The sequence below is a fragment of the Trichoderma breve genome, chromosome 1 (assembly GCF_028502605.1).
Source record: "Trichoderma breve strain T069 chromosome 1, whole genome shotgun sequence".
NCBI lineage: Eukaryota > Fungi > Ascomycota > Sordariomycetes > Hypocreales > Hypocreaceae > Trichoderma > Trichoderma breve.
Window position 1 is genome coordinate 1,303,039 of NC_079232.1, and position 11,906 is coordinate 1,314,944.

Below are 11,906 nucleotides of genomic sequence, written 5' to 3' on the forward strand. Positions count from 1 at the left end.
ACGGTGTTCCGTTCTCCGAGGTGTACAGTTACAATATGTTGTCAGACCCAGGGTCAATACGCATGGATTGTTGGGAGCAGTATTTGTGTTTGCCACTGGGAAATCCTGCTGCAAGCACAGAGTATAGTAGGGCGAATATAGCATAAAGAATCTACCAGCGGAGGAGAATCCGCGTATCATGGGATCTTTGTTTAAAGCAAACATTCCTCGCGATGCTGGCGAAGGTGGGATGTTGCGCCGGCTAAGCCCCGGCAGCCCACCGCGTCGTCCATTTGTCTCGGCGGGAATGTGACGTTGGTAGACCACTACTGTACCAAGAGAGGCAAGGAACACATTGCACCACCCGCGCGAGTACCTCTGTCAGGTATTTTCCCACGCTTCCGCTAGCGCAAAGGTTAGTACCTGTACACAGTACGCCCGTGCTCAGTGGCTTCTACTCCTGATTCTCTCCAAGCATTACGTGCCAACTGGCCCTTGTCTTCTCCATCTGATATCCGTTCTGCGGTTTATATGTTGCCCTTGCTACCGATCATGATCTCCGTCTAAACCGTCCGCATCTCTTTCCTCGATTCATTCCTGTACAAGGTACCTACTGCTGCTTTTGCTTGTGTCTTTGACTTCGCGCGCACCTTGAACAGCTCCGATATCCGAACCTAGGCTTGCGTCTCCATCGTCTTCGCTTCGCTTGCTGACAATCCTTGGCCTGTGTAGAAGCTTCCGATTCGCGCCTTGCTCGCGAGGAGCTGTTCCTTCCGGCGTTCAATTGATCATGGCCAGCGAGCCGCTCACCTCATCATGGAATCCGGCACTGATGCCAAATAGCATACATGATGTTCCAGCAGACCACAACGACCACACAATACTAGCAGCATCTGCGGAGCCCTTGTCCGAGACCCAAGGCCATGACCTGACACCTGAAGAAGAGCCGGTGGGATTGGATCATCATGAGGGCGGGCGCGATACCGAAGACCAGGCTTATTCTCTTGGTGGCGATGTTGAGGGCGATGCTGGGCTAGCTTCGGAGGACCCCGAGCCGCACCACGGAGCTGCTGAGACCACCCCAGAGCCTTTGGAGCCCGTGGCAGAAAAAGAAGGAGATGCCAATGGAGATGCGGCTGCGACCACTACCCGTACTGCGCAGCATTCAAGCTCCATGTCCTTTGCTCGGACCTCTCATGAAGTCAGTTTTAGCGATAACGACGAAACCGAGTGGACCCTCTCAAGGACCGACACAGATCCTTTCAAATTCATGTCCCCATCCGACAGAACGAATTCTTTCCCTGTAGTGCCTCTGATGGCGGAGGACCCAGAGCGTATCGACGATGTACATCTGCCATCGAATCAGGCGCTTGATGTGCTGGAAGAGACAGAGAGAGATGTCCACGTTGAAGAAGAAGAGTATCAAGCCGAAGCGCAACCTCAGGCCGGCTTGGATTCGACGTCTGAGCCTGCGAAAGATTCACACCGCGGGCATGCGCCGTCTAGATCCATCGGCGGAGACATACAATGGTCGGAGGATGCAGAATCCGAAGCGCGATTCGAGGAGGGAGTTCCACTGATACCTCATTCGCACGTCGAACCTGATGCCGCAGCCAGTGGCGAAAATGCCCATATCCCCTCTTTTGATGATGACAACGAGGATGACGACTTCTTCACCCAAATCAACCAGTCTGGAGAAGATGCTGCGAACAGGGCAGATGAAATCCCGTCGTTGCAGCGGAAATCGACGATGCAAGTCTTGGCAGCTGCCAGCGTAGAGCCTTTCTCTCACCAACCCACGCTTGAGGAGACGCCTGAGTGGGATGAAGAAGACCTTATCTCACCGCGTGGTCATGAGATTGAGAAGCCAAATCCGCTCGAGGGACATGGTAATACGAACGAAACAGGAGCTCCTTCAGGCCAGGATCTTTCGTCAAAGTGGGAACAAGCCTTCGCTAGCGATGATGATGGTGATGATTTCCTTATTGAAAACACGACGGCAGAAGAAAAAGAAGAGGTGGATGCCGCTGCGTTCTTGGGCAGCGATGATGAAGGTCTTCTGGATGATCTTGATGACGCACCACCGCCAACTCAGACCGCACCGCTGAGCTCACAAGCTAGTAGTGTGGTGTCAACGCCTGCTTTTGCGCCTACTACATACGCGCCTACCCAGCAACGGTCGACATCCGCCGCTTCTGCCTATACACCTGTCACGACGCCATCACAGCCGTCGTTTTATGGTGTACCTTCTCCCCAGGTGCCGGCATTCCAAGCTGCGCCGCAATACGGCCAAGCTCCTCCTCATCCTCCCGCGCAACAGGTGTCAGATTCGCCTAGAGCCCAGAGCTTTGCCGACAAGTCCAAGGGAGGCTATTCGTCGCCTTATGATCTCCCATCAGATTTGGTTACTTCCACCGTGAAGCCTAGGAAACGAGCCAGCCTGCAGCAGCTACAGCTGGACAACAATTCTTCACTGCAGCCTCCACCCCCACCGCGAAGCGCCAGCATGAGCGCGACTGAGACGGCGCCTCCAGGCGGTATTCAGAAATCGCCTCTTCTGCGGCACAAGTCGTCAAGTTTCTTCGAGGACTTGCCGACTGCACCCAGGCCGCGTTCGATCTCTAGACAGAGCACCAGAGCTGTTTCCCCCAACCCATATGCGCTGGCAACCTCCCCCCATGGGCCGTCTCCCCTGAGTCCTCCCATGGCAACTCAGATTCCGCCTGCTGCTCCTCCAAGTTCGGTCGCCAAGGTGAATCTTGTGGCTCCTGAGCGAGTCAGCCCTTATGCGCCCCTTCAATCGCCAAGTGGCCCTCTGCCTTCACCGGCCGCCAACGCATCCAGATACTCCCCAGCTCCTCCTCCCCAGGGAACTGTCAGTCAAAGTGCGCCACCACCGGCCAGCCGGTATTCTCCAGCACCACCTGCATCCCATCCAACTGCTGCATATGCTCCCGCGGTCTCGGCCACACCACCTCAGGCAGTCCTACCTCACCTTCCGCGGACTTCTAGCCCGTTGGCACATTTCGAGATTAGCAGTGACAAGCCACATGGTGTCAATGGAGAAGTTGTTCACACTGAGCGACGAGCTAGTTCCTCGTACGAACCAAGACTGACCCGTGTTGCCTCTCTCCCTCCCACCCGCGAGGTTGAGGAGGAAGACGACCAATCTCTCAGTGCGACCCGTTCGCCACCGCCCTTGCCCACTCCTTCAGCTCAGGCTACCTTATCACCCCCTAAAAGGCCAGGTTCTGGTTACATACCTAGCGGTTTACCTTCAACCCAACCAGGGTTTGTTCCACCCCCGCGAGCTCAGACGCAATCTCCTGGGGCTACTCGAGGTGGCCAGTATGGCCCGAAGCCTTTAGAGCACGCTCGTCGACCTTCATCTTCGCATTCGCCTGCGTCTCCTCCAGCTACCAAAACTGCATATGCGCCCATCACCCAGCCTCGCTCTACATATCAGGCTATGAGCATGATTGCTCCCACCGATGGACGGGAACAGGACCCTCTCCAGAGATGGCAAGGTGTTCCTATTATTTCTTGGGGAGTTGGCGGAACAGTAGTTACTTCTTTCCCCAAAAGCATTCCGAGATATGTCATGAACCAAACGACACCGTCGATGTTGCGATCTCCAGGAGAAGTCAGGGTGCGGAATATCAAGGACATTGAGTCTTTGCAGGACCGCCTGGCCAAGTTCCCTGGCCCACTGAAGGGCAAATCGAAGAAGAAAGAGGTGCTTGCGTGGTTAAGTGCTGGAATCGAAAGCTTGGCAAAGGAATTGCCAGACGTGTCCTTCCACCCACAGCTTTCTTACGAGGCGAAACGGGCTATTGAGCGCCTGTTGCTGTGGAGGATACTTCGCGTATTTGTCGAGTATGACGGTGTGCTGGAAGGCAACCCTGCAGCGGAGAAGGCTGTCCGAGATGTTCTCTCCCCAGGGACTATTACGCCAACTGCGGAAAACGATGCTCTATTTCCGACCGATCCAACCATCAGTATCAATGGCACTTCATTGACGTCAATGCAGGCTGATGGCGCCGATTCTGCTACCATGGAACAGATTCGCCATTCCCTTCTCAAAGGTGATCGTGAAACTGCTGTCTGGGCCGCGGTCGACAAGCGTTTATGGGGGCACGCCATGCTCATTTCCCACACAGTCTCGCCCGACCTGTACAAGCGTGTTGCGCAGGAGTTTGTCCGCAAGGAAGTCAACCACCCTGGCCAGAATAATGAGTCTCTTGCGGCTCTATACAAAATCCTGTCTGGTAATTATGACGATTGCGTTGATGAGCTAGTTCCCGTGCATGCCCGTGCCGGCTTGCAGCTGGTCTCGACAGGATCATCTTCCCAGCCGGCCAAGGACTCTATGGAAGGTTTGGACAAGTGGAGGGAGACTTTGACTCTCGTTTTGAGCAATCGCAGTGCCGATGACATTCGCGGGCTGAATGCCTTGGGCAAGCTGCTGTCTAGCTACGGAAGAGCTGAAGCAGCTCACATCTGTTTCATGTTCAGCAGGCAGATATCTGTGTATGGTGGTTTCGATGATCCAAACGTCGATTTTGTCTTGTTGGGATCAGACCATCGCCAGAACTCGCACCAAATCGCCAAGGATACGGAAGCTCTGCAACTCAGCGAGGTTTACGAGTACGGCCTTTCTCTTTCAGGCGCCGCTTCAGCAGCCGCTGGCGCTCCTCACCTGGCAGCCTATAAACTTCACCACGCCATCACATTGGCTGAATACGGCTTCCGGGACAGGGCTCTCCAGTATTGCGATGCCATTCTTACGGCGATATCTTCTCAGACAAAGAGATCGCCCTATCACCACCAGCTGCTGGAAGCGGCTGTCGACGACTTCATGATACGCTTGAAACAGGCACCAAAGGAAGAATCCTCCTCATGGATGTCCAAGCCTACCATGAACAAGGTGTCAGACAGTATGTGGAACAGATTCAACAAGTTTGTTGCCGGGGACGAACCTGATGGCACCAACGGAACGCCAAATGAGGAAAGCGGTCCATTTGCCCGCATCGGAACCCCATCAATGAGCCGCTCTCCATCTGTTTCCAATTTTGACACTTTGGGCATCAGCTCCCCCAGCTACCCTGGGGCTGGCGCTCCCGCCGCAACATCGGCCCTGTCGTCAGCGTTGTCTCGATACGCCCCTGCCACCTCTCAGCCTACGTATGGCGCCGAATCACCACCGGTGTCGGCGTCATTCCCTCAGGGTGGACGGAACTCGAACGAGTACAATACTAGCACATACGGTGTTTCCCCCTCTCTTGCTGGCTCTCCACCTCACAGCAATGGATTTGCATCATCAGGCTTCCAGCCGATGACTCCTATCCTTAAAAATGAAGGGTACACCGGATATCAGCCATACGGACATCAAGAATCAGCCTCATCGCAGCCGCTCTCTGAAGGATCAGCGGCAGGCCCCTCTACCCAAGGATACCAGCCTATTTCCTACGGATATGAACCTCCAACGAACACATCTGCATTGGAACCTGAAGACAAAAATGATGGCGTAACTGGAGCTCCATCAAACAGTTATGAACCTCCATCAAGCGGCTATGAGCCTCCGTCATTCCAGCCTTATGGGTATGAACCGCCGTCGTACGAACCCGGAGTTGGGCCATCTGCAGAAGAAGACGATGATGAACCCAAGCCTAAGAAGAAGAGCTTCATGGATGACGACGATGATGATTTCTCAGCCCCTCAGCCTAAAGAGAAATCCAAGGCGGAAAAGGATCGTGAGAATGAAGAGATGTTCCGCAAGGCCGCAGAAGAAGATGGTAAGTGTCTTTGTTCCTCTCACTACTCCATTCTTTTATGAAATCATAAAACTATTTGTGCTAACTGTTAACAGCGAGACGCGCCGCCGAAGCTGCGCAGGCCAAGAAAGGATGGGGTTTCTCCAGCTGGTTCGGAGGTAGCAAAAAGGAAGCCGGAAGCCCTGGAGAGGCCTCGTCCTCGTCCCCCGGCAAACCTATCAAGGCCAAGCTCGGTGAAGCGAGCAGCTTCGTATATGACCCAGAGCTCAAGCGATGGGTCAACAAGAAGCCCGGAGCCGAGCAGGTCGAAGCAAAGTCGGCCACTCCCCCGCCCCCCAAGGCCAGCAGCAGCCCCCGATCCGTCAGCGGAACCCCTCCGCTCAGACAGTTCACGCCGCCTCCTGCACAGGGCCGATCCAGCGTTCCTCCGTCATCTGGCTTTGGGACTTTGGCTCCGCCGGCAGTCCTCAACAGAGCTCCGTCGCAGGAGAGTCTTAGTGCGCCGCCGATGCTGCGGTCCATGTCTGGCGCGAGCACCGATAGCAAGCCCTCTAGCAGACCTACTACGAGCATGAGCAATGCCAGCAGCATCGATGACTTGTTGAGCGCTGGGCCTCGCAAACCAGGGCAGAAGAAAGCTAGGAAGGCTGGGCGTTATGTTGATGTCATGGCCAAGTGAAAACAACAAACTTATAGAATGTCCAGTGTTTCTTTCATTCTTCATCTTGCATTGAGCACAGAATCTGTTTCTTTATCAACAACAGCCGGTGGTAGTATTGTATTATAGGATTGGACGTCATGGTACTGTAATAATTGTTGGCTGGGGCTTGTTTTTTTACTTGAGACGAAGTTTTGGAACGGTGGAATGATGGCATGAGAGAACGAGAGGATGACTGATGCAGATATACATGACTACGCAACATTTTTTGGATATCTTGGATGAGACTAGCAAAAATAAAAAAAGAGCATTTGATCCCCTATCTTTTGAAGTGCGCCGTGAAAGCCCCCAAATACCTTTGCGCCTGTTTATACCGTCGCCATTCACCTGCTGCCTTATGCAGTGTATGCTTGGACATGATACTAAGGCTGGAGGTTAGCTTATACATGAAAGACGTGAAATAGGAGACAGCAAAACTTGCCGTTAGGACTGCATCATCCCCACCTGCATCGTCATAATGTGGTATATAGACGTACAGCACCAAAGAGTGATTATGGCAGAAGCATGCAATGACTCTCCCCTCAAGTCTACCTGCACTAAGGACTCTGCTCCAGTCCTTCCCATCGACATAAATCGAAGCCCAAGAGTCAGGTCCACGGTCGCGAAACTTCGTACTAGGGTGATCCTCGATGGGGACCCTGAGCTGGGCCGGATCTAGCTCCGGGTTATCGAGATCCGTCCAGGCGCTGGAGATGTCTGCCGTCTCGGTGGCGATGCGCACACGCAGCCCGCCGTGCATGTTTGCGCTGATTTCGAGCCTGGGGGATTTGTTGGAGCCGTTGGAAGCAAGGGCGAGCTTGGTGAAACGGTCCGAGATGGACTTTAGCTGGAGCAGGGGCGGCAGCTGAATGTGCACATCAGGCTCTTGCAGAACAGGCTGGACGGTCGAGGCAACGGTGTCTGGATGGAGCACTCGGATGGGAATATCCTGGGTAATAATCTTCTCGTGCTCTCTCCGTAGAGAAGTCTCGAGGTGGGCTGACGAAAAGTCATCGTCGTCGCCAAAGGGATCGTCGTGAGATGGTCTGGAGGGCGCAGGTGCATTTCCGTGGGACGGCCTGGATGTAGTAGTGGTGATAGTCATGGATAGCACAGGCACGCCCTTCTTCTTGGTGAGGCGCAGAGAAGCTGAGATGCTGTTCTGGGCGGATTTCAGGGCGCGATGGAGTGGCTGAAGAGAGAGTTCCAGGTTGATGGTGTTGCCTGGCTCGGCGGACTGAATGGTGCAGTTTTCGAAGAGGAAGTCCATTGGCAATGCCCTTTTGCAGAAACAGGTTGGCATTTCATTTAGTAACGGAGAGAAAGAACAATGAAGGTGATGCCTTACGACCAGATTTGGGATCCCGTGTCCGGCACGACGGTGAAGTGCGCCGTGTCATCGCTCAGGCGCAGCCATACCAGCTTCTCCAAGGCGGAGAATGCGGCCGTGAGTTCTTTGTGAGGGTGAAGACGGTTAGTTGAATTCATTCACGATGATGATGGGGTTTCTGTGGTGAAGATGAACTCACTGGCAAATGTGCGAATGTTTTTCAAATCGCTGTGGAATCTCATCTTGGGGGGAACGTCGTTGACTGGGGCGTGAAAATGGACAAGTTCACGGAGCAGGTTGAAGTTGGCGGTTGCTGTAGTTCAGCTGGTGTTAGTGGGGGGAACGAGCGCTACAGTACAGTAGCTGGACCTGCCTAGGATTACCCAGTGCATCAACGTGTTCATCTATTTAAGTGAGAATGGACGTCTTTATGATTCTGGATTTGCAAAATAAAATGGATTAAGATGTATTTATAGTAATGCCAAAATATAGAATTAACGGATCTAGCGTTTCAAAGCACATGAACAGGCTGGTGCAGCTAAACTTCAACAATACATGCATACAGTATCACCTTTCATCCCGTCGAGCAGACGTCTAATACCTGAACCTTCCAAACCCAAGTAGAAGAGCATAGCAAACGTCATCTTGGGCTGAGTAAACAGCTTTCTAGACATTATTTCAAGTCATGGATCATTTAACGAGAGAAGAGCTGCCATTGAAGGCAAGCACCAGCCCTATCCAGAAGGAAGTCGCTGATTCATAGTAAACTTTGGAGTATCAAACACGCACAAGTCGAGCTTACCGTGATAAAACTGGATAGCCAACATTGTCATCAAAGAGGCAGCTACATCTCTGAAAGAGAAAAAGAGAAACGTACTATGCTTAGATAGAGCGTACACGCCGCATCTGCCACCCTGAAATTTCTCGACTTGACATCCAGCAACGCATTCATATAAACATGATCACACTTTCATTCCAAACAGCCATCTCTTATCTGCATCATACAATAGTCTGTATGTCTCGTCTTCATCTCCAGTCTCGCTCTGGGAGCTACCACACAATCGTTTCTGCCAGCCAACAATTGGAAAAAACAGCAATGAGGATCAGGGACTTTGGCCGATCCGTCAGGGACCATATCACTACATCATGGACGCGTCTGGGGAGAAACCGTGATACGACTCAGCAAGATCTTGAATCCGGTAGCAGGGAAAACTTGTTCAGTCGCTTGGAACTCAGCCGCAGGGAAATCATGATCAGGCGCGCCATCAGGCAAGAAACACCCCCTCGGCCTACATATTTACTTCATGATCCTACGTCATTCTCGCCGGTTGAAGGTGTTCGCGTTCGTAGGACTGTTTCCTCCGAATTTAGGCACCACCAACTCACCATTAGGGCCCAAGAAGAGTTCACTCCCCCGGGATCTCCAACCGGAACAACTCTTGGAATCCCGGCCGAGCATCTTCTATATGACGACCAGCAAGAGATGGGTGATATCATCCAGGCTCTCCCTCCCAATTTTGATAACCCCTTTGTCCGACCACGGAGGAGTCTCGCAGATAGCGATGAGAGTTCGGAAACACGTTCGGACGACTCGATACAATCCAGCTTTCCCAATGTTGCAACTCCCGTAACACAGCCTGGTAGCCCGATGGGCGATTCACCCGTACGTGCAGCTACAGGAGCTTTTTTGGGGGGGAATCCAGCAAATGGACCCGTGGTATTTGTAGGAGGGGTATATGTAACCGACGGTTCAAACGTCATGTATATATGCAGGCGTTGTGGCGGAGGAACGGCCCATTACACCCGTGATGAGTGGGATCACGTCTTAAAAATGTCGAGAAAGATGGGGCATTAAAGGTATCTCAAGGTTGAGAAACTCTTTAACTCTGATGGCGGTACATTATTCACGTCTGGGATAGCGACGAAGCGCACAGCGGCGGCATTCAGGGATCTTCATTCTCTTTGGTTTTGTCTTTTAAATTGCACAGCCAGTTTCAGCGACACGCCATGATTTCATCTCTTTTCGAGCTTTAGACCGGCCACAAGATACCCAGAGGACAGCATCTGATTTTCTGCATTGAAGAGCGGAGCGAGCGTTTTGTTATAGTATGGAGTGTTTAGGGGACAGCATAAGCAGGTCTTTTCTACTAAAGTCGATAGATGGTGTTATACATATCTAATAGAAATACAAGGAAGCGGCTATTATCCAACTGTGCTGAATCGTCAATCGCATTTGGCGCCAACTTATACCCAGTATCGAAACGTCAGGCAGATGGTATGTGAGGCTACTCGTGTGTCTTTACTCTTGAAGCACACTCGGTACGAGGCCGTCTTGGATGAGTCGCCAGTAGTGCCCTGGTGATTGTACGGGCCCCTTCGGCCTTCGATTATGCCTTTGGAGCAGGTAAACCCCTTGATTGCCAGAAGATGGCGTGATATCTCTAGATGTATTATAATGACATGTTTCCCTTGCGCTTCTCTTTTATCCATCTCTTCAGCAAACTTTCGTGTTAATCCGAGTCTGAATCGCTGCTGTCGTCTATAAATCCCTCCTCTAGCCTTATATACAGTCAGCCTGGCACGAAGCACAGAACGAAAACGAAATGCATATGGCCGCCAATGGGACTTACTCCCGGCTTAGGCGTCTCTCGTTGTCCGGCCGCCTGGACCGGGCCAGGGCATCGAGCACCTGGGCAATGTCCTCGTCTATGTCCTCCAGCTCCTCGCCCTCCTCGAGGTCGCGATCTGGAATGCCGCCGGCCATGGCGATGTCCCTATCTCGCCGCCATCGGAAGGGGAGGCTAGCGATGCGGACGATGCGGTTGGTGATGCGGTATCGCCAGGAGGTCGTGTGCTCGGATATTGCGTCGATGGGCAGATACTGGCTGTATCGGGCGCGGTAGCGGCGCCAGCAGGGCACGACGACGAAGGTGAGGAGGAGGAAGAGGATGAGCGAGATGACGGCGGGGATGACGAGTATCTGTGGTTTTGCGGCACGCGGCGCGTTAGTCGCGGGCGCATTCAAGTCGGGATTTCGAGCTATCCTTCGATTGTTTCTTTTTTTGGTTTGTTTCTCGGGAGGGTGAGGCTTACTTTGATACCGCCTAGTGTGTCGCCCATTTTGTCTTTGATGTGTCTCTTTTCTTCCCTTTTGTTACAGGCGATGCGATGATGTGTCGCCGGCTGCGGGTGGCCGCCGTGCTCGTCGAAGCAATACTGACGATAGGGCGACAGGGCCGACCCCTACCTAGCCATGGAGCAAAGCAAGCTGAATGCGCTTTATAAGGGGCGGATCTTTAAGATTCGAGCTGACGACTCTGGGATGGCGATGGCTGAGACTCAATTCCAGAATGATGGCTTTGACATGGAGTTCTGAGTACTCGGTACTTGGTACTTGGGACATGTACAGACAGGCTGCCTGCAAGTACGTACCCCGGAGACGCTAAAGAGCCCGGCGACCAGCAGTTGAGCACTTGCAGGGCCGGGCCACCGCTGGGGGCTAGGCGGTTTAGGGAAGGGGAACGGGGGATTTATTGAATCGATGGATGATGACGGGATTGCGAGTGATATACAGGTACATTTAATTACCCATGGACTGATATACAGTCGTTTGAGGTATCGGGATTATTATGTAGATATTACTAAGGTACATACTTGGGAGGTGGTATTGGTGATAGACCTAGGCACCTTGAGCATATGGCATATCGTCGCTTTTTCTTATCGGTAAAGTAATGGAGGGTCTCACAGCACAGATATAAATGAAGGCTTCCATGGGATATACGGAGTACTCGTATACTTGCTTGGTACCTTCGCCAGGAGTATATCGTAGGCACGCAAGGGATGATACCCTGGGTCTGAGATACCAAGATGTGAGAGATCAACGACCCATATGCCAGGACGCGGATATCACAACTTTGGGCAGCTAGCACGTACTCTGTACTCCAGACCTACAGCCATTTGCCCAAGAACAAAGGGTATCGGACTTTAGCTGGAAGCTTCCAGGGACTGCTTCTAGATGTGGCATGGACCACGGCCTTTTTCTTCCCCACTGCCATGACGGGGGGTCCCAACGCGTGATCTTTAATTGCCCATCTGCTCTGCCGTTTATTAGATTGTTACAGATTTG

The 11,906-nt window shown here is 52.6% G+C and overlaps 3 protein-coding genes across 3 annotated transcripts; 2 read left to right on the forward strand and 1 right to left on the reverse strand.

Moving 5' to 3' along the window:
• Positions 1 to 769: 769 nt before the first annotated feature.
• On the forward strand, positions 770 to 6,432 carry T069G_00429 (sec23-binding domain of sec16 domain-containing protein; the record flags this gene model as incomplete). Its single annotated transcript, XM_056167639.1, has 5 exons — positions 770 to 5,506; positions 5,573 to 5,774; positions 5,849 to 6,114; positions 6,163 to 6,269; positions 6,312 to 6,432. The coding sequence occupies 5 exons, from the start codon at positions 770 to 772 to the stop codon at positions 6,430 to 6,432; spliced, it is 5,433 nt and encodes a 1,810-aa protein (XP_056032955.1).
• A 374-nt stretch (positions 6,433 to 6,806) lies between these two features.
• On the reverse strand, positions 6,807 to 8,424 carry T069G_00430 (hus1-like protein domain-containing protein; the record flags this gene model as incomplete). The annotated part of the gene is made up of 5 exons (XM_056167640.1): positions 6,807 to 6,833; positions 6,893 to 7,730; positions 7,799 to 7,904; positions 7,980 to 8,093; positions 8,382 to 8,424. The coding sequence occupies 5 exons, from the start codon at positions 8,422 to 8,424 to the stop codon at positions 6,807 to 6,809; spliced, it is 1,128 nt and encodes a 375-aa protein (XP_056032956.1).
• A 452-nt stretch (positions 8,425 to 8,876) lies between these two features.
• T069G_00431 (uncharacterized protein) lies at positions 8,877 to 11,156 on the forward strand (the record flags this gene model as incomplete). The annotated part of the gene is made up of 3 exons (XM_056167641.1): positions 8,877 to 9,443; positions 10,422 to 10,784; positions 11,007 to 11,156. 3 exons carry the CDS (start codon positions 8,877 to 8,879, stop codon positions 11,154 to 11,156), a joined length of 1,080 nt encoding a protein of 359 aa, XP_056032957.1.
• Between the last annotated feature and the right edge of the window lie 750 nt (positions 11,157 to 11,906).